We start from the raw sequence: 23726 nt of genomic DNA, 5'->3' as shown, positions 1-23726 counted from the left end.
CAATCGTTTATTTGTACCTTGTACCCATAAAAATGTAATTTATTTTAACTAAAAGCTAAAACTTTATACAAGGATAAAAGCTGCTTCTGGTAATAGGATACGTGCAGCATTAAAAACTTTCTATACTTATACGATAATGTCTAGTTTAATTCTTCAGTTTTACATGACAAAGCTCATTTTGTACATCTATTAGAAACTTCCTCTATATAAAAAGTTGCACATAGCACACAGTTAAGGGAACACGTAAATACTACGTGACGATTTTTCAAAAGTTTTCATAGTTATTTGGTGAATCGTTTTTGGACAAATTACGAATCGAAATGTTCAGATGAGATGAGACAATTTCTAAAAGTTTAGATACAATATTATCTATGTATATGTTTATCACAATGTACATAAGTATTATTTCAACAAAAAATATACGAAATTATTCTTACTGCAACACAATATTTCACGAAACAAAATAGCAATTTAGGTATTTAATTTTTATACATTAAATACGACTATTGCCTTCATTTAATAATAGGCGTTTCAGCGCGTTGTTTACATAATATGTGTCCACTTGTTTTTGATGTACCTAAGTAGTTGTTCTAAACACTAGTCAATGTGTATACAGGGGGCCTAATGCGAATATATAATTATGATATAGGATAGGTATCATAATAATCATCATAAATTGTAGACAGTTTTTGTTGGCGAATAGTGCACTCTCAATTAAAGTAAGTACCTACTTTATGCGTTATATCTACTAGGTACCTACTATTGTTTCTTAGGTAAATATTTGGTAATAATGTAATTGAATTTATTTCTTCGTGGTAATTAACGGTGTTTATTTTTTTTATAATTTCTAGAATATTATGCATTCTATCCAAAGAAAATTGGCCAAGAGTGAGTCGGACTTGCATCCCTAATAATTAATAATAATTTTCCTAATTTTCCTTATCATCACATCAAATTTAAGGTTTGCATGATTAACCGTTATAGAGATACAAAAATTAAATAAAAATATTTAGCCAATCTTACACAAATCGACCTAGTCCCACATTAAGCTCAATAAGGCTTGTGTTGTTGGTACTAGACGACAATACGATATAGGAAACATCCATAAGTAACTCAAGAACAAATATTTGTGATAAACATGCAACTAGATGCCCTTACCGGGATTCGAACCCGGGATCTCCAGCTTTGGCAGGATCACTACACCGACTAGGCTACAGAGACCGAGCGTTAGGAAAGGTCTCCGTTTCAGCGCTCGATTTCGTGTATTTCGTTCAGTAATATCTCCACTACTAGGCATTTAAATTCTACTAATAACATTTAAAACGAGTGGTCAATCTCATTAGATTCTAGTGGAGATATTACTGAACGAAATACGCGAAATCGAGCGGTCGAAATTCAAAAATCGGCCCCCTGGTCGCAATCCTCAACCGATTCTCGTGAGCAGGTTCGATGGTTTTTTAGGGTTCCGTAGCCAAATGGCAAAAAACGGAACCCTTATAGATTCGTCATGTCTGTCTGTCTGTCTGTCTGTCCGTCTGTCCGTCTGTCCGTCTGTCTGTCCGTCCGTATGTCACAGCCACTTTTCTCCGAAACTATAAGAACTATACTGTTGAAACTTGGTAAGTAGATGTATTCTGTGAACCGCATTAAGATTTTCACACAAAAATAGAAAAAAAAACAATAAATTTTTGGGGTTCCCCATACTTCGAACTGAAACACAAAAATTTTTTTTTCATCAAACCCATACGTGTGGGGTATCTATGGATAGGTCTTCAAAAATGATATTGAGGTTTCTAATGTCATTTTTTTCTAAACTGAATAGTTTGCGCGAGAGACACTTCCAAAGTGGTAAAATGTGTCCCCCCCCCCCCTGTAACTTCTAAAATAAGAGAATGATAAAACTAAAAAAAATATATGATGTACATTACCATGTAAACTTCCACCGAAAATTGGTTTGAACGAGATCTAGTAAGTAGTTTTTTTTTTATACGTCATAAATCGCCTAAATACGGAACCCTTCATGGGCGAGTCCGACTCGCACTTGGCCGCTTTTTTTTGTCGTAGATTCAGTTTTTGATTTTTTTTTTAAATGATGGAGCCATACATTTATTCACTTTTAAGTTAATGCATGCGAGGTCTACTACAGCTCACAGAGGAGCCACTAGTTAAAAGTAGGTACGTTTTAGAGACAAACCAAAGAAAGTCTGCAGCGCTAGATTAAAAGTAGTTTTTAAAAATCAGTATGCGACAACACCACAGAAAATGGATTAAATAGTCTTGATACTTGTGAAATTTCTACCATATTTACAGTCTATGAAAAAATTTAGCTGTATGCACAGCTTAATTTTTATGGTAAAATAAATTTCATTCCAACAATAGATGTCACTATTAATATGTAGACATATACTAATATTGATAAATAATATTGGGAGAATGTGACATTTGGCTTCATCAAAATTAATAAGCTTTTGTAATATCCGCGACGGCGGTAAATAGGTACAGAGGGCCTACCGCGAACACCGAAGTTCTCAATATGCGAGCATCTTTCTCTTTTACTCCCATTAAGGCGTAATTAGATTGACAGAGAAATTGCCCGCAATTTGCGAACTAAAGTTTTCGGAAAAACGAAATAAACCATTAAAACAATAAACATACAAGGTGTCCCAAGAAGTAGTGATATACTGAATGTTTTATTTTTCTAAGCGCCCTTGAAGTTGTGAACATACTGGGTAATTTTATCTTTCTTGGCATTAATTTTTTTTTAATTCCATTCAAAGATCTAACGATAGTAAATGTTACCATACTGAATTGGCCTATCTATCAGCTTAGCACACAAAAAAATCAAGCATCTACCGCAATAATTCACGTCACCATAAATAAAAATCTCATCGTACTCGGCGATAGGTGAAAAATTAAAAAAAAATCATAACTCCGAAAATACGAAAAATCGCGGAACATACATGGGGGTGATTCAGATAGCCCTCTAGGTCCTCTACCTCCCAGCTTCAGTATATCACTACTTCTTGGGACACCCTGTATATTAAAAATTAATTTTAGCTTTAACTAGTAGGTACCCATGCCGTGAGTATAAGCATGGAGGTTGTGGGTTCGAGCTCAAAACCCGGCTAGTACCAATGAGTTTCTCGAAATGTTAGAGGAAGTTCATAAGTATGCCTATACCTATTAGGTGTGTTCAATTTGCTGTGAAACCTTAGTCTAAACCAATATTATATTATCTAAGTAGGTACATATGGTGAAGTATTAAGATGTTTCATTCCATTTACCCGTCATCAACTCCAAATTTTGTAAACATTGTCGTTTTTCAGCTTGAATCGCCTCGTGCTGACTTTTTACAAGTGTAAAATTATTCGTCACGCGGAAAAGTAACTCCCGCACGCCGGTTTTGTAAGGTTTCACCATGTTTATTCCGTTCATCACAAAACACAATGAATATTTAAACGATTTTGACAAACATACCATAGTGCATGACGTTTACTGACTGCTTAAAAAACATTGCCATATGTAGTTTTTTAATTCGATGTCAAATTATTGCGCTGCAGACTTTCTTTGGTTTGTCTCTATTATACCTCTCATTTAGGTGAACCAGGATCTATTGAGGGTGCGCCAAGTTACGGAAATTTGTTGGTACTAATTTCTAGCAATGGCAACAATTTTAATAATAGACAACATCTACCCTCTATGATAGTTGTCAATATTGACAATGTAAACATTGCTTTGTCTAGTTTCGTGTGAATTATTATTAGACTGCAATAATCATGCCGAAAGTTTTAGATTTTACAGGGAAAAAAGTTGTAAATAGTGTATATAGTTATTTATTGGAAAAAAACGTGCGGGAGAGGAATTTCTTCCATTAGAAAACATAACGAAATTAGCATCTGAATTGACGGGTAAGTTTCAAACTTATGGACAAATGTCACTATAGTCAGGTCGTCACGATTTGGTTGATGTCTTGTAATCATTTGATTTGTGTATTAGGTGTATCGCATGCATCGGTATCACGGATTGCTAGCGAAGGGCGTAAGGGCGGAATTAAACGACCAAACCTAAAAAAAAAGAAAACAAAAAAAGAAAATTGACTTTACGCTATTCATTTTATCTAAATCGAGTCAGCCATTTAAGCGTAAAAACCGAAGAAATATCCAAACATCAAACTTCGCACTTATTAAAGTTGTCGGAATAAAACAAAATCATCTGCCAATTTCCATTGTCCCCACTATACAAATTGTTGCTATATAAAATTCAAAACGAGCGCCCTCTTGACAATACGCCCAAAGTTCTGGTTTACCTATATCTATAAATAAGGAAACTGATGTATGGAGTGAGCACTGTAACCTTTCTTATTTCTTCATGTTATTACCTAGTTAGACAACATTGAACGCTTTTAAGGGACATCAAAAATTGAGGGCTGTAAAGTAAATCCCGAGAAAAGGATGAGTATAGTTTTTTTTTCCCTATTTACTGACAAATTGACCAAATGTTTTATTTTCTTATGTTGAACAACCATAACTGTCAAGGCAACAGATTGTGTCAAATTAGCAGACACTAGAGTCTGTGCGGAAAGAGAAGAGTCGTGAAATGTATGGGATCCAATACATTCTACGACTCTTCTCTTTCCGCACAGACTCTAACCCAAATCATTTCCACGGCAAACGAAAAAATAAAACATTGATCGTATTGTCGATGAATAATTTAGTGGTTGTCATTGACAGGCACAACCCTATTAAATATTAAAGAAGCATCGCTGAAATTCCCATTTGAATAACCCGAATATACCTATTTGTTTACGCGTGAGCCTCTTTGTCTTGTCTTGTGGCCGCAAGATTAATGAGTTTTGCCAAATTGTACTGTGTTATCTGTAAATGTGTAAAGGCCGGTCGCTGGTCGCGGCCTGTGGAATCTTTAATGTGGAACTGAGCAGGAACTGGGGATGCTGCGGGCGCCCGCCGGGGTGGATGCAGGAGGCGCGCGGAGGGCGCGGGCGCGGGCGGCGCCCGCCCTGCCTGCCGCGTCCGGGCCGGGGCCGCCCGCCCTCACTCCGCCGAGCCCGCGCGCGTGGTTCGACGCTCGCTCGCCCTCCGTCGCCAGCCCTACCCGTTGGGCTCGAGCGAAAAACTTCTTAACTACAAAAATGAAGAAAACAAAACCGCAATTCTTTTTTTGGTGACATAAGACAAAAGTAGTCAGGAACGAATAATGATTCTCAGTCGCTCGTTATACATGACTAGTGCAACTCTGAACGGTTGACCTTTTAATAATAATTAATATTAACACTACTAACAAAAATGTCGCTCGTTGTAAAACTAAACCGTTTCAAGGTTCTGAAATGCAAATCTGAGAAATATGCGAGGTTGCAGTTCAGAGGTAAGTTTTCGTACAAATATCAAATTATTATTTATGTTGTGAATCAAAATCAAATAATCAAAATTAATTTCAATATAAGTAACAATTATGTGGTATTTTATAGGTAAGTAAGTGTAAATAAATGCAGCGTAAGCTTTAGTACTTCATTTTGCTCTGTTAAATATTCATGTAATTTTGATTAAAGTTTTCAAAGGAAACATGTTTCGCGTCAACTGAAAGGCTGTATTTCTTTAAACTCTAGTTTAAGTACCTGCCTTCCCACATATAAAATTATGAACCTGTTTACAGCAAACTTTGCGAATGTTATTTCAGAAGGAGAATGTTTTAGAAATTAAACACAATTAAGTATGTGCGCGAATGTTGTTTATATATAATGTTTTAAGTAAGTATCACAAAGGTATAGTTGTGTGACTTTTTGTAATTTTCTGAAAGGTTTCTTAACGGCTTTTATACAGAAATAAATAGTAGGTACGTAAGTACTACATTTTATTCCATATGTATTTCTCTAAGCAATTTATCTACGTTTTCAATTTGATGAGAATGAGAAACAAAGATGTAGTTATGATTACCGAACTGATAAGTGCTGATAATTTTAGTAACCCTATATTAAAGTACCTTATGGAAAAAGTGACACTGACAAAAGAGCTTAAATAAAGGCTCAGTAATAGCCTCTTTACCCTTACTTTAAGCAGGGCCTAGATGGTAGGTATTTGTTAAAGAATACAGAACTAAGAATACAGATGATGGGAGCGAATTCCATACTTTAGCAACTGTCTCTTTATTGCCACGCCGAGAGTCAATATGGATGTGGGATTTATTGCGATTTTACCGCTCAATTTTACTTGAAATAATGATACAAGCATTTAAAGTATGGGTGATGGGGTGAGGTGGCGTGTTGTCCATTGTCGTGTAGCAACAAGTAAGTAGAGGGCCGCGGTGGTCGACAGTGGCTCGTGGCGGTCGGCGGAGTACTTATACCTACTTGTTGCGGCGTGACGTCAATGCCATTGCCGCGGCGCGGCTCTTTGTTGTTCAAGTACCTACCTTTTATTAAGTACCTATACCCAACCCGCGTACTACCTCCAAAATATACCTACTTCTTTCCAGTAAATAGTGTAAATATTTAAATATCACGCCAACTGGACAAAGATTTTAGTTACGTTATTTTTGAGTTTCATGACAAAATTAGATTTACAGTTAAAATAAAAACAATACAAGTTTGCATTTCTATACCCCTCACAACAAGTGAGGCATTCCTAGAATTAGATACACAGTGGTTAATTTCCCTTTCAATGTGTTTATGATAATAAGTTTTTGGCAAAAAATACATTTTTGGTACAAGCTTCTAGCGCTGAATGTACTTTTCTTTCCACAGACTAATATTCATCGAGACCATTCTGAAAACCCCAAAGACAATTAGGTTGCATTGTTTTATCACAGAGTTCCAATGGACACCTCCTGTCTCCGTCATCAGATTAGCTGGATGGTACCATAATATTGCACTGTCATCCGACTTACATACGTATGCAAATTTTCAGCTTCATCGGAATCCGGGAAGTGGGCCACATTTAACTTGCAATTTTGACCCGAGCAAACATACATAGTTACATACATAGGTACATACAGTGCAAGTTAGTAAAAGCTTGTAATAACTAGGTACATATTACGTTATTGTTCTTCACCTGGGAAATATTTCAAAACTTATTTTAAATACCTTATAGAACAGCTGGAAAAGAGAGCAATTGTTTCTGCCGCCCCGACTAATGCGGCGTTTTTAGGGTTCCGTAGCCAAATGGCAAAAAAGCGGCCAAGTGCGAGTCGGACTCGCCCATGAAGGGTTCCGTATTTAGGCGATTTATGACGTATAAAAAAAAACTACTTACTACATCTCGTTCAAACCAATTTTCGGTGGAAGTTTACATGGTAATGTACTTCATATATTTTTTTAGTTTTATCATTCTCTTATTTTAGAAGTTACAGGGGGGGGGACACACATTTTACCACTTTGGAAGTGTCTCTCGCGCAAACTATTCAGTTTAGAAAAAAATGATATTAGAAACCTCAATATCATTTTTGAAGACCTATCCATAGATACCCCACACGTATGGGTTTGTTGAAAAAAAATTTTTGAGTTTCAGTTCGAAGTATGGGGAACCCCAAAAATTTATTGTTTTTTTTTTATTTTTGTGTGAAAATCTTAATGCGGTTCACAGAATACATCTACTTACCAAGTTTCAACAGTATAGTTCTTATAGTTTCGGAGAAAAGTGACTGTGACATACGGACGGACAGACAGACGGACAGACGGACAGACAGACAGACAGACAGACATGACGAATCTATAAGGGTTCCGTTTTTTGCCATTTGGCTACGGAACCCTAAAAAACGGAACTCTTATGGATTCGTCATTTCTGTCTGTCTGTCTGTCTGTCTGTCCGTCCGTATGTCACAGCCAGTTTTTTCCGAAACTATAAGAACTATCCTGTTGAAACTTAGTAAGTAGATGTATTCTGTGAACCGCATTAAGATTTTCACACAAAAATAGAAAAAAAAACAATAAATTTAGGGGGTTCCCCATACTTAGAACTGAAACTCAAAAAAATTTTTTTCATCATACCCATACGTGTGGGGTATCTATGAATAGGTCTTCAAAAATGATATTAAGGTTTCTAATATTATTTTTTTCCAACCTGAATAGTTTGCGCGAGAGACTCTTCCAAAGTGGTAAAATGTGTCCCCCCCCCCCCCTGTAACTTCTAAAATAAGAGAATGATAAAACTAAAAAAATATATGATGTACCATGCAAACTTCCACCGAAAATTGGTTTGAACGAGATCTAGCAAGTAGTTTTTTTTTAATACGTCATAAATCCCCTAAATACGGAACCCTTCATGGGCGAGTCCGGCTCACACTTGGCCGCTTTTTTTATAGAATATAAACATTAGAAACTATTTATTTGCTTGAATACTTAATAGTCAGATCTTATAATAATATAATAGTGGTATAATAATATACTACACCTGGTACTCTCTTCCGACTTGACCTTGACCACGTGACTGACACAAGCCTACGTCATCATGCGACAGCGCTATATGATAATATGCGATAGCGCTATATAAAGTGGTAATGTTATTGTGACGTAGGCTTGTGTCACTCTGGGAAGAGAAGACCATGTTTTATTAGACCATGTATAATAGTTAATTGGACACAGTAATATTCAGTCGACACAACATTGTGTCGACTGAATATTGCAAAATATTTGCAAAATATTTACATTAAGGTACTATTTACTAATTATTAACATGCAATCATAACAATAAAATATAATACAATACAATACAATACAATCCTCAATTAAACAATATGTAATAATAAAACAATGTCAATGAAATTATAATTGAAAAGTAAAAATAAGAACTATGGTAGAATTAGACAAAAATAAAAGTTAATCACATATATATCAAATACAAATCGGCAATGGCAGAAATAAACAAATTTTAGAAAAGTTCATCTTTCATTTTATCTTATATGAAATACGGTACTTAAATAAGCCACTGAATCAAGAATGAAATTCACAAATTTACCCAAAATGCTACTCAACTACCTACTATCAAATATAGTGACTACAAGCTTAGGTATGTTTACTAACGAAACTAAGTAATTTAATATCTGGGAGACCGAGCTTTGCTCGGAAAACACATAAAAACTCAAAAATGCGCGTTTTCCGAGAGATAAAACCTAACTAGATCGTTTTTTCGCCCCCGAAAACCCGCATATAGCTTCATCGAAATCGTTAGAGCCGTTCCCGAGATCCCCGAAATATATATACATATAAATAAATACCTAATACAAGAATTGCTCGTTTAAAGGTATTAGATAGATAGATAGATAGATAGATAGATAAAGATTGCGGATTCTGTGGCTTAGGCTACAGAACCCTAAGTAATAGGTAGGGTTTGAGCTTGCTTTAATACCTATTAGCTATCGCCAACTCGCACGGTATCGCAAAGTGAACTAAATGCGTTTTTCGTGTACCTACCTGAAAAATACCAAAGTCGGATGAACTACATAACGTACCTACATATAACATAGAGCCGGCTACACTGTACAACCTAGCCACTGTAGAGTAGCCAGAGTAGGGACTCGTTTTATTAACCTGTTTCAAAAACCGAGGCGGACACACTGAGTGTATGTAAATATATGTGCGTAGTTATTTAAGTACTTGTGATAAATAATAAGAAATAAATACCCCTTATTAAATCATACACGTCCGTCATCTAATTTGAATAAGTACTTATATTCGGTTTATCGATGATAATTGATACCTACTCGTACCTAAATCACATAAAAAATCACGACCGTTTAAAGTCTTTTTATTTTAATTTATAAATTATATATAAATACTTAATCATTGTTAGTAAACATATCATTAGTTGAGTGTGCTCAGAGCATAAAAAGGTCAACCACGGCGTTGCATGAACAAGAGATTTCCTTTGGCAGGATTGATCCTTAGGACCCAAGGATGGATTTAAGAAGTGGAGACTCCCAGATTTTTGAAGCAGGTTAAGTTTAAGTTCTAAGTCAAGTTTAGTATCATTTTCAACTAAATCAAAGATGTAGACATAGATTTCATCCAAATCGGTTCAGCGTTTATTGATTCCCCGTACAAAACCCTACACCTTACCTTTCATTTTTAAGGGATTTTTTTTGGGAATAAATACTATCCTATGTTCTTCCCCAGCCCTAGTACATAGAAATTAATAGTCTAACTGATGTATGGAGTGAGCACTCTTGTCTTATTATATTTCTCTATGATAAAGTTGAGAGCCCCCCCCCCCCCTCCCCCTAAAATTTTACATCAAAAATCTCGGTGGTTCCACTTCTTAAATCCATCCTTGGGTCCTAAGGACCACTCCTGCCAAAGGAACTCTTTTGTTCATGCAACGCCGTCGTTTAGGGCCTCCACTCTCGACTACATACCTATTAGGGGAAATAGCCCATGAACGGCATGAAGCAATTTGAACGTAAGTAGGTCCCTAAATAATAATATAGTACCTATTGTTTAGTGTGGTTGATTAATGGTACCGACATATGCAAATTACCAACGTGACATTGTTTATATTTAATGCAATACAGTTACTTAGCGTAGTATGCATTGTACAATAATCTATGAAAATAATGGTCTACCTAAATGGATCATCCTAATTTCTGTATTCTGTATGACCGTAATCAAACCTAATGCCTGACGGCGGGTTTATGTATTAAAGCCGTATAGGTATCAGCTCTATAGCCGGTTCAGGTTTCGTATTCTTTATATTCGTATAATTCATTGTTAATTTATAAAAGCTTTTTCAATTTCATTTTACGTAATTCATTGTTAGTGTTTGGAGTACCGAGAAAAGTTTTAAAGAAAGAAGTCCTATTCAAATATAAACGAGCCGCGCGACATAACCAAGTCGCAATACGCAGTACCAAATTTCTAAAACAGCCAATTAAAAGAACAATTCGTAACAGTCTACCTTTGTGTCGACACGCGTAACATTTTAGTACATTGTATAATTACTGTTCTCAACACGCATACCTAATTAAATTTAATTTAATATGATAGTAGGTCTAGGTAGGTATATTTTTACAAGTTTTTACATAAGTATTTTCATTTATAAATGCATTCTTTTCACAGTTGACACACTGCACGGCCTGTAAAAAATAAGGAATCAATCAGCTAACTGCGTTTGATATAACCAGTCGAGCGTAATACAAGCGTAGGTACCAATCAGGCAATTGATATTTCGGTAGAGATAATTCGCGGTGCCCAAATTCAATCGACGTCTCGCTGCCTATTGTAACAAACATGTATGTGAATGTTTGTGATTGTCTTGGATTGTACTTATTTAATTGCTGAATCAAACAATCATCATCGTGCCATGCGCGAAATATAATCATTCTTCCCAAAAAACCACTTAGTAGTTTTCGCAAAGTTAAACTGTATAAGTTACCGCTTATAAATAGGTAGGTAAATTAAACCCATAGAATAAAGACTTAATAAAGTGACGCTGTAACCGTATCAGTCGTGGTTAATAGTCGCGTCGCCGCGGCCATGCCCGCTTACCTTCTCCGCAGTAGAGTAGGTATATAAGTACCTCATCATCATCATTGGCCACAGCATCTGTTGTAGATGTTTGTTGCGGCGCTTGTGGGTTTACGGGGTTACGCAACGCCGTCGATGGCTATAGAGTCCTATAGCCGCGCGGCATTTCTTGCCACATCGATCACACACAAAACGCGAGTCCGCTGGAGGTGGTAGAGCACGACGAAGACTTTTCCGCTTCAGGCTTTCACGCCAGTCGTCGTCATGTTTTGAAGTTCCGACTTTAATGTCGTGACGCCATTCGGGTCTCATCTCGGCGCGTTTCTCCCAACCGTCGGCTCGAATACCAAAACTGTTCATGCTGTGCATGCATGCATATATGGTTTATGCTGATTGTGTGAACATTTCACGGCGTTAGTCAATAATAACCTAGGTTTTTGTACCATATATATGAATAAATAGACTTATTTTTAGCAAAATACATAACCTAGGTTATCTAATATGTAGTTACTACTTAATCTAATACCTTTAAACGAGCAATTCTTGTTTATTTATTTATTTATATATATATATACATATATATATATATATATATATATTTTTTTTTTCGGGGATCTCGGAAACGGCTCTAACGATTTCGATGAAATTTGCTATATGGGGGTTTTTGGGGGCGAAAAATCGATCTAGCTAGGTCTTATCTCTGGGAAAACGCGTATTTTCGAGATTTTTCATGTTTTCCGAGCGAAGCTCGGTCACCCAGATATTAAGTATTTAGTCCGCCCCAATCTTTAGACTCGCGATTCACCAAATTAAACGTGCAATTGAAAAAGCTAATCTTGTGATTTGCTTTTGATTCTCAGATTTCAACATGTTCAGAACAAAAAGAAAAATAAATTGAAGACGGTGGGAGCTCTTTATAATTTTAACTTGAGATTTTTATTAAAAGAGCCTTTAGGACCCTTCGACATAAATTTTTAATCTACAACTAATTTCATCAACAATGCAATTTACCTTCATTACTTCGTAATCTACCTTTAAACAAAATCATGATCCTATCAACAGTTTATACACAGTTTATAACAGCTTATATTTATATCAATTCCTAGTTTAAATGTATTTATGATCATATTTATGTGAAAATAGCCTTAGTAAAATGTTAGGTTATAAAGTCTATTTTTATATTCGGTAGACTAAAATGACATTTCATAGTATGAAATGACATTTTATGTTCATACAATGAAATGTCATTTTAGGTATATCAAATGTCAACAAAATTTGTCATATTTGTTTACATTATTTGTTCTAATTTCATTTTTATGAGTACAAGGTTTCATCGCTGACTGTACATTTCTTTTAACAACTCAAATAGGTACCTTTGTAAGGTTCTAATGCAGGCCTCCAGTACCTATATTTTAAAAAATAAGGCTAGATTTTAGGGATATCAAAGAAGTAAAAAAATAATTGGACACCGAAGTCACGCTAAATAACTCGTCTCGGAGAATTGCCATTAGCATAATTTTAGCTAACAAATGATAAATGTTTTAGAAATAGAGAAAAAAGTAAAAGCTGCCAGTTATGAAAGTTCTATAAATTAAAGACGCTAGTGCGTGAGTTTACTCGCAATAAGAACGAGTTTGTCGGGTTCAGTTAAATAGTACCTACCTATCCCGCTTTAAACTTTTGTAGGTATGACTAACACTACCTACTTTAGAACTCTTACATTGTCCGAAACCTTGATGAAATGATGAAATACAGCTGGTAGAGTGTGCCTTACGGCATTAATTCTTTTATTTTTGCATTGCGTCCTTTCTTTTAAACAACAATGAAAAATGTGAAAACGCACTTAATATAGGTATCTATAGTTTTGAATCTAAACGCTGGTAGGACATGGATAGGACTAGAATAAGTTAGATTAGTACAGTCAGCATCAGAATTGGATGAAACAACGCGCTAAATGTATCTGCCACCCTTAAACCATTTTCCAAATCGAGGTAAAATATAGGTACCTATAGTTCGCGTGCAAAAGTATTTTCTACTGTTTAATTGTTCTACATATGTCCCTAACTTTTTGTTAAGCTGTTGGAGAATTGTAGATACTTTTGGCGCGTAGTATGATCTGCTACTTTTGATAATGATGACCCATGGTAAGTAAAGGTACCTTTTTTAGGATACGAGGTAGGTATATTGTCATAATCTAAATAACAAAAAAATATTGTTCCAGGCTCCACCAAACACTCCTCGGTGCTGGTGGACAACGAGGAAATCATCTTTGTAAATGAGGTAAGGCAGAGTTGCTTTCTCATCCTAAGTTTAAGTCCGGGATGCTGCGTATTTATATTTGTTGGAGGGGAGGGTGCTGCTAGGCTGCTACTGGTAAGGTAATGCCGTGTGATTAGCTCGCCGGAGTCCCGAGGGACGCGACAGCGGTGCCCGCGGCCTACTTCTTCTAGCGGAGGTAGGGTTGCCAGATGGTCGGGATTTGGCGGGATTCTCCCGATTTTTAGCATGTGTTCCCGATTCCCGACAAAGTGAAAACTGTCCCGAAAAACAGCTGCACGTTATAATACAATAATTTCAAGTTCCGAACTGTCGTCGAGCGAGCGAGCGACCCGTATCGAGCGCGTCAGCGTTATAAAAACGTCTATGGGCAGAGCAGCTGACGTAGTGTCAATAATGTAAAATATCGTTGTTTTTAATATAAGGTACCTGCGCCTTGTAAGGCCCATTTTTTGCATTACTTAAATAACTAAAAAATAAACAAATATTTCTGAAATCAAACTTTATTGAAATATTCCTTATTTATTTGCGAATACACTCAACATAAAAGTTAACATATAACATTAAATTTCTTAAAGAAAATAATCATTTTTATAAACCTCGAATGTGGGCCTTTTTAGGAACATAGGCACTTATTATAGCCCAATTTTAAGCAAGTAATTTCTAAACGCTATCAAAACAAAAATTATCTTTATGCATTATAATTAATGTATTAAATGCGTTTCTTAGGTAATCAGTCTCTTATAATATACTTTTTGGTCATTATTGGACGGTGGGCCATCTTGGGCTTAGCAAAACTTAATCTATCAAAAACAAATAAAAACTTTATAAAACATTAAAACAAAATTTTTCCTCTGCTTATTCTAACATTTGTTTAAATTTAAACAACGAATAATCTTACAAATTTCAAACTTTTTTTTTAACAATTTTAGTGGGCCTTATTAGGAGTAAGTATAGAAAAAAAATCAGTGAAATAGGAACAAAAATAACTAACTTAGGTATTTATATCTACGTAATTACACGTAACTAACAAAAATCAAATTTCTTGTAGGCCCTTTTAGCTGCATTCTGGACATAAGAAATCTTCTGCATCGTTCTTAGTTATCGGGCCGTCGGGCTATCTTGGGAGCCCGTGTGGTGGGCCTTTATAGGCACTTCTCTCGGCAGCTAGAAATATTTCTATAAAATGAAAATAAACATAAAATATAAACAACGCTTACCTTCATAGGAATGTCCTTGAATCTTAGCAACTTTGTATCAAAAAGGAATACTAAAACTGTTCGTTTTTTTTTTAAAGAAACACTAAAGTATGTGAGTGTGAGGTTATTAAACAGCAAGCCATTTGCGACGTGACTGACAAAGTGTCAACCACTACAAAGATGGCGGCATCTACCATTTAACGTGAACTTGCAGTTATGTCTATGGCACTAACCGAACATGGGCGCGAAATTTAAAATCATTCGAACGGTTGTAAGTATAAAATTATGAAAGCGGGCCATCTTAGGAACTGGGCCATCTTTGGCGGAGGTACCTTACAATTACTTTAATTTGCTTGTTGTTTTTTCCCGACTTAAGTCTCAAAATCCCGATTTTTTTTTTCCCGATAATAGCGCCTTTCGATCTGGCAACCCTAAGCGGAGGTCAAGGTTGTTTATAACTCCCATGTTTCTTACAGCGTTAACTAGTCTATTTTACCTTATCTAGCTACTAACAAGCCTTACTATAATAAGTCGTGTTTTGTGTGCATCAGATCCACATCAGATCCCCTATAAGGAATATGTTTCCTATTTTTTGGATTAAGTATGCGATCGATAACATAAACGCAAGTCTTCCTATTCGTGATTCCCATACAATATGGATTCCACACAACAGCAGTTTACTACATTCTTGATTCCACACAATTGTTTTTTTTTTACGTAATCGAGATTCTTCCTATTCGTGATTCTACCTACACAATATCTTTTCGACGCAACCGCAGTTTACTACATTCGTGATTCCATACAGCCGTTATTTTAACGCAATCGGGATTCTTCCTATTCGTTTCTACACAATATTTTTTCGACGCAATGTAGTAAACTGCGTACTACATTCGTAATTGCACTTAGTTGTTATTTTTGTAGAAAACTGCGGTTGCGTCGAAAAAATATTGTGTAGACTCACGAATAGGAAGAATACCGATTGCGTTAAAATAGCGGCTAAAATAGTTAAAAATATGAATTTATTGATTAAGATGTGATTAAGATGAAAACTGAGTGCAATTACGAATGTAGTAAACTGCGGTTGCGTCTAAAAGATATTGTGTAGAATCACGAATAGGAAGAATCTCGATTGCGTAAAAAGAACAATTGTGTGGAATCACGAATGTAGTAAACTGCAGTTGTGTGGAATCCATATTGTATGGAAATCATCACGTATAGGAAGAACTGCGTTTGTGTTATCGATCGCATAATCCTTATTTTTACCCTGTCTTATGTACAATAAATATGTACTAGTTTACATACACATTGTAAGCGATGCGTGTTTACCCTGTAACTCAGTGCGGATCCGAGCTTGACGGTCGACAGGCGACATACGAATATTCACGCTACCTGAAATATTTAGTATGTAATTACGTTACGTTGTACATATCTCGTTGCCATTGACGGAATCCATGATGGAAATTCTGTGGTTTTTGGAATTCAGCTCCTCTATTTCATCAAGCTGCCGGGATGAGACAATGAACACTAACACATATGTTTGATTTTATTATAATATTTATAATTAACAAACTGCGGGAACGCTGCCTGCGTGATGGGCACCTTACCAAAGGCCCAAAACTTTGATAGGTATTTTTAATTTTTTAGCTTTAGTATTAGTTGTACTTAATTTTAGTTTTATATTCATTTTATAACACTTATTATGCAATAAATGAGTTATTTTCCCATTAACAAACTTAATAAAAGTAATTCTACAACTTTTGATGAAAATTATCCTAATTATCGAGATTTCAACCCAACGCATCGTCTACCAAATTAATTTTGTTGTAAAATACAGTATAATGAATTTTTAATCAGTTTATTTTTTATAACATTTGCTCATAAAAAGTGTTCCGTCTGCGGGGAACATAAATATATTGTTTATTTTACTCCCAATGGAGTTATTTTATTAATATTTATAATATTATATATTTATATTGTGTCCTGTTTTTTTTCTAAAACAAGATTTAAATAAATGTTTACCGTCTAAAAATGTACAAATCTGATTTACCGAACCTCAACGCAGACGTCGTGGCGTTGTAAGTAATCGAACTGCTAATTGCCTAATTGGTTCCAACAGTCGGCTAAGCTAAGCTAATAAACCGGACAAGTGCGAGTCGGACGCGCGCACCGTAAGTTCCGTACAAATTTAACTTAAAATATTTTTATTTTTTAGTTTCCGTTCCGTTTTTTCCTTTTGAGGTACGGAACCCTGAAAAGGTCGCAGTGAAATATTCTGAAAACATTGATTATATTTTGTTATTATTTTCTTTTTCGATTCTAAATTTGCTTCACCTGTAGCCTTACCACGACTGCCTTAGCAGTGTCAAACGAACATATTCGCTAGCGTGTGCGTAACTTACTTTCTATGCATCTCGCTCGTACTCGCATAATTAGTGCGAGCAAGATGTACAAAAAATACGTTACGCACACGCTTGCGAATATGTTAGTGTCAAACTGGTGGTAGCCGTACTGAACACTAACAAATAGGATTTGTGCAAGTATGAAAACACAGAGTACGAGTACCTATTTACGAGTTGTCGGATTGCACTGTTTTATGGATAGCTTACCTAAACCTGAGGGCGTGACAATGTTATTTTCACAACAACGTAGGTACACACTGAAATATGGTAGACATATGCCAGAAGGTAACAGAAACTTTTGAAGTGTCTAGGGGAAAAGCAGTGACAGCCCACTTTAATTCATTAGCTCGCGCTTGGCATATATATATATATGTAACATAGCTTATAGGTGGATAGATATACACAGTACACGTGTATGTCTATCCACCTGGCTTGGATGGCTTTACGGCGGTGTAAATAATGGTCTTTAAGGTTTTGATCACAAACATGTTACGTTAGTCCCCTCATCACAAATCTCGTTTCAGCACCTACAACGTCGCGCTGGTAGTGAATGACATGACGCAGCGAACAGGGAACATTTATTAATCTTTTACTAGGTTTCTTGTTTACACTATGTATTTAAACTTTCGTCTCCCTCTCCCCCCGCCCTCTATTAACTTTTGAATCAAGGGTCCAAAAAATATGAAAAAAATCGTAACGTTAAACCGTTTTTGAGTGTCTTCCCTTTTGTCTGTTGCGCGTTATGTACTCATCTTAAAATATCTTATACCTTTAAACGAGCAATTCTTATATTTTTATATTTCGGGGATTACGATGAAATTTGCTATATGGGGGTTGTCGGGGGCGAAAAATCGATCTAGCTAGGTTATACTCGTATCTCTGGGAAAACGCGCATGTTTGTGTTTTTATGTTTTCCGAGCAAAGCTCGATCCCCCAGATATTACTTAAGTGATATAACTAGTGATCAGTAACAATGGTTTAATTTCATGGCAGCGTGGTCGAGTTAAAGTAAAGGAAAGTAACAATTTTGAAGGAGACAGTTAATTAAGGTCCATATGAAGGTTATTAACCTTAATTAATTATTTCAGCTGAATTTTACTTACACAAATTCCTTTAACTCAACAACGCTGCCATGAAATTAAACCATTGTTATGATCACTCCTAATAACCCGCGTTCAAGGCAGCCTATTATAAAGAAAGGGTAAAAACTACGGAACCCTACACTGAGCATGGCCCGAAATCCTCTTGGCCAATTATTTCGTTTTACTTCATCCAACGGGGTAATTATAATCCCATTCAGCCTAATAATCAAAAACTGTTTATGTGAAATTAGTTAACCATACATTTTATATACTTAATAAATAGGTAATAAACAACACATTAACTAGTCTCGATAGTTAAATTATAAACTCACGGGTGCACAATCTTGTAGTGTCATAATATCTATACAGATTTGTTTTCTGTGCTTACGTTAGAAATTACAAATGGCAAAATAAATAAAATTATTCAACATACTAAATCTTTGGTTTCACTTACTAAATTAACTATTGACATATGGAATAAGGTCACACAAAAAATGGCAACATAGAAAGAACTATCACAAACTAACTTTGCTCAACCTAAACAGACTACCGTATAATGTGCCTAACATTACTGCAAAATTTGCTCAAAATACGTAATTTAATTTAAAACTTTCAATTCTTATATTGTAATAAGGTATATGTTGATATATATGCCGATTTAAAGTAGGCTGTCACTAATATCATGTTGTAACACGTTAATGAGGTTGTATTTTATAAATAACAACTGCTGGAACGGAACACAATTACCCGGTGGCGAGAAAAGTAGGCACATTTTAGCGTAAGTACATAAAGATTACTTTTTCTTAAAATAAAGTTTTGCATCAATGTGCAGCGGTTCGAGTGGAGCGTGAGTGGCGCCGTGGGCGCGGGCGAGGTGCTGACGCTGCAGCTCCTGGCGCGCGCGCGGTGGGGCGCGCCGCGCCTGCTCGGCGTGTACCGGCTGGGGCTGCAGATCCTCGTCGCCGACGGACAACTCTCCATCACCGACACGCTGGTCGACGAGCGCAACAAGCCCGTGCCGGTAACTATCCTCGCCCCACACTCTACCGTCACCGCTTATCCTCCCCTGTGACAATCAATCAGTATCACCTGTCTTCAGAATAAACGAAAAACGCTTTGGAAAATTACATTTGATACCTAATCTTTGACAAAAATAAATTAGTTTTGGAAAATCAGTAGTTGTACTACCCCCCCCCCCCCCTACTGGTATTTTAAACTTATTAATATTTCATAGATTTTATTAGTTTCCTAAAATAATTCTGTGGTACGTGTACGGCGCGAATGAGGTCCTTATTGTGCCTGGTGGGAGCCATCGATGGATGGAGATCTCTATTCAATTGTGTTATTTTTAAAAATAAAAATTAAGTAGGTAATTTTTCCAACCGTTTTTGTCTAATCTTAAAAAAACATAAATTTTGTCAATTTGGCACCGGAAACTTATACAAATTTTGTGATTTTCAGTAGATTAGGCTGGTTTTTTAGGGTTCCGTAGCCAAATGGCAAAAAACGGAACCCTTATAGATTCGTCATGTCTGTCTGTCTGTCCGTCTGTCCGTCTGTCTGTCCGTCCGTATGTCACAGCCACTTTTCTCCGAAACTATAAGAACTATACTGTTGAAACTTGGTAAGTAGATGTATTCTGTGAACCGCATTAAGATTTTCACACAAAAATAGAAAAAAAACAATAATTTTTTGGGGTTCCCCATACTTCGAACTGAAACTCAAAAATTTTTTTTTCATCAAACCCATACGTGTGGGGTATCTATGGATAGGTCTTCAAAAATGATATTGAGGTTTCTAATATCATTTTTTTCTAAACTGAATAGTTTGCGCGAGAGACACTTCCAAAGTGGTAAAATGTGTGTCCCCCCCCCCCCTGTAACTTCTAAAATAAGAGAATGATAAAACTAAAAAAAATGTATGATGTACATTACCATGTAAACTTCCACCGAAAATTGGTTTGAACGAGATCTAGTAAGTAGTTTTTTTTATAGGTCATAAATCGCCTAAATACGGAACCCTTCACGGGCGAGTCCGACTCGCACTTGGCCGCTTTTTGTTTTCAAGATTGCATGAAAATTAGAAAAGTTATTTAGGGGAGAAGCCAAACATGTGACGTGATTCCACTTCGTTATTGGCAAAGATAATAAATATTAAGTATAACCACTACCTACGTTTTATGTATACCTATTTGGAATAATTTAATCTATTTATAAACAACATATTTTTTTTCTAATTTTACTATGTAAGACAATTTGACTATTATACATATCCATGCATCCACTTTAACGATTGCGAGGCGAATCATGCTCGTATATAAATAAGTTACAGCTCACCTAATGGGAGTAAGTTGTGCACAATTTTTAAAGAATTTAAATACTTTAACCTTGAGTGTCGATTTGCGTGAAAGCTGTCCGAGCGTGCTGCGCGGTAATTAACGGGGAATTAGATTACTCGTACAATACCACTTTCCGCGCTTGCTATACCTACTTATTTTCTGCTACACAGATTTGTTAAAAAAGTACTTAAGTACCTACTTATATAGTCTTGGTTACCTTTAACATCATTCACGCTATCGTAGACTAAAAAAACTAGAATTATAAATAACAAGGTGTAGGTACAATTGGTAAAACTCATAAATAAGTTTTTGGCAAAAAAATAATTTTTGGTACAAGCTTTTATCGCTGACTGTACTTTTCTTACGACAGACAACTAATACTCATCGAAACAATTCTAAAAACCCCTAACACAATTAGGTTCCGTTGTTTCATCACAGAGTTCCTATGGCCACCTCCTGTCTCCATCATCAGATCAGTTCGACAGTACCATATTATTGTATTAACGGTTAGGGGTTAACGGTTTACCCGCTTAACCCCGGGTTAGTGGGATGGTGCAAGTGGGCCTTAGTGTATCGCGCGCTCACAGGTAATAATAACGAGCGATTGAGCAAGCCTCTGATGTTGATATCAAAAATCTTACTTGACGGCACAGAATCATTAGCTTTCTGGCTTTTTTATTATACTTTTCAGAATAATGATGTACTTATATAATTCTACTGAGATCCGTCCCGTTGCCGGAAACAGAGACCGTCTAGCCCTTTGTGTATACTTTTACAGCTTCTAAATCAATTTGCTTCAGGTACAATACAATATAAGCAAAACGCGTTAGGTAGGTAATAAAAACCTGAGATATATTGATGCATAATTCACGTAGCGCTCCATAGTTTGTCTCCGACTTTCTGCTCTTCCATTTCATTACTCGACTTCAAACGAATATGAGGTTTCTAGCTAAGCTTTATTTTTGCTTGTAGACATGAGGTAAGGTTCTTACCTATAACAAACAATATTGTACTAAATAACTGTGCTTTCTATCAAGTAAGATAATTGTGGTTACGTGTAGGCGTAGGTAGGTACTTAGGTGCCTAGATTATAAAATACTTATTTTCATTCTAGAAGGCTGAAAGTCAACTTATTATACATATTTGTACCTCAGGCACAGAAGAGATGATTAGTCATAATTATAACTTATTTATCTAAAACTGTAGGTACGTTTTGTTCTTTTCTCGTATATCAATTCAACTTTAACAATTTTGATAGGTAACTTAAGTAGAAAGTGAACGCAGAACGACTGTATAAAAACGTTTTCGATTTATTTAAGTACTATAATTATAAGTAGAATAGAATTTGTTTTTCGATCTCAGCTCTGATAATAAAAAAAAACGTAAGTCTTCAAACATAATAGTTATAGTACCTACCTAATACGTATATTCATCAATTTGTAATTTTTCCATAATATCAATATCCAGATAATGAAACAGGGACTACGTTTGTAGGTATCTATAGAGAAGTGATCGTCCACTATCCTATTTTTAGTTAGCCAAAATGTGGTAATTAGCCAAAAACCACTGTGTGGTTACGTCTTTTTGTCAAGGAGTTTTTAATGCCACGTTCAGTCTGAAGTAGAGCTAGGTAGGTATCAGTGACGGAGCGCTCATAGAACTCCGGCCCGGTCTGTCTGAATAGTCAGACTGGTAAACAATTTTTCGACCAGTTAGATAATCCTTACTATGTTAAGGAAATTATCCATATTTACAGTACCTAGATAGGTATTTATTCAAAAAATTAGGAGCAACACCAAGTAAAAGCTTGAAAAAAAATGTGTTAAGGCTGCTAGAGACGAGTTTGTTGAAGAAAAGGTAGCCGATATTATGACGTATAAAAATACAGAGCACTACAAAATAGAACATGAGTAACATGACATTTGTTTTTTTTTTTAAGTAAGCAAGGAATTGATATAATATTACCTACATTGGCTACATTACATTACTAAGCTACAGCCTGGAAACCTCCACAAACTGTGCAGTATTCGTAATATGACTTGGCGGTCTGATAGCACAACTTGCGTTCTCGCGCGCGAGTCCATACTTGAAGTCGCGCCAAATGTATGGAGTCGCGCGCGAGAACGCAATTCATGCTAGACCGCTTGATCTACATAGCTACATTTTGTTATATGTACTTATTTTGAATCTCTAAATAAACAAATTTACTTGACCGTTAATCAAAATCTTAAAATATTCTGCGTCATTAAAATACTTATGCTTTGGCTCGTGCGTGCGTGTTTCTGCGTAAAGGTAGATAAAGTCCACTAATACTTAACTTAAAGGCGTCGCTCGGAGCGGTTTGCTTACGAGCACTTTTGAGTGCGGCAGGTTACACAGGCGTGGGGATTCTGTAACCATTATACATCTGTTTTCACGGAGTGGGACAATCACTTTCATTCTTATTTATTTCTGAGTTCTAAGATATACTTATGAGTACCCAACAGGTACTGACGTGCACGTATCAATTTTAAATAAAATAAAATTGATACGTGTACATCATTCCGTTATGTCACTTATCGTAGGGTGACGATTCAATTCTTCTTGTTCGTAAAGTGGAATCTTGAGCGTTGCGAGGGTTTCAAGGCACGAGGGTACCGAGTGAAACACAGAATCATATACCTATATATCACATATCCATATCATATCATATCTTACAATGATGAAAATTGTAACAATATTGAAAATTACTATCTGTAAGGTTCAGTGGGTGTAGGTACCTATTTAACAAAAATATTTTTTTTCATTGAACTTGTTTTAAGTTTTGTAGTCGTTTAGGTACGTTACGTCGTGGTACAAGTATAGATTGTAGGTATTATGTATTTATTTTGCCCTAACAATAGGATAGTCCGCAAACCCTAACTGCGTGCCTGTGATATTTATCTTAGCTCGCAGCGGAGCGGATTATGCGCACACATGGAA

The 23726-nt window shown here is 36.0% G+C and overlaps 1 protein-coding gene across 1 annotated transcript in view; it reads left to right on the top strand.

Annotated features, from left to right (window-relative positions):
• The first annotated feature begins 5251 nt into the window (after positions 1–5251).
• Positions 5252–23726, top strand: part of LOC134661159 (otoferlin-like) — a 53980-nt gene continuing 35505 nt past the window's right edge. The window contains exons 1-3 of the mRNA XM_063517110.1: positions 5252–5382; positions 13692–13750; positions 19260–19448. Coding sequence (XP_063373180.1) covers positions 5304–5382; positions 13692–13750; positions 19260–19448 — 327 coding nt within the window. The 5' untranslated portion in view covers positions 5252–5303. The remainder of the gene's footprint in view (positions 5383–13691; positions 13751–19259; positions 19449–23726) is intronic.

This window comes from Cydia amplana, chromosome Z, assembly GCF_948474715.1.
Source record: "Cydia amplana chromosome Z, ilCydAmpl1.1, whole genome shotgun sequence".
In the NCBI taxonomy this organism is placed as follows: domain Eukaryota; kingdom Metazoa; phylum Arthropoda; class Insecta; order Lepidoptera; family Tortricidae; genus Cydia; species Cydia amplana.
Note: the sequence above shows the minus strand (reverse complement) of the source record. Positions and strands in the feature narration are given on the sequence as shown.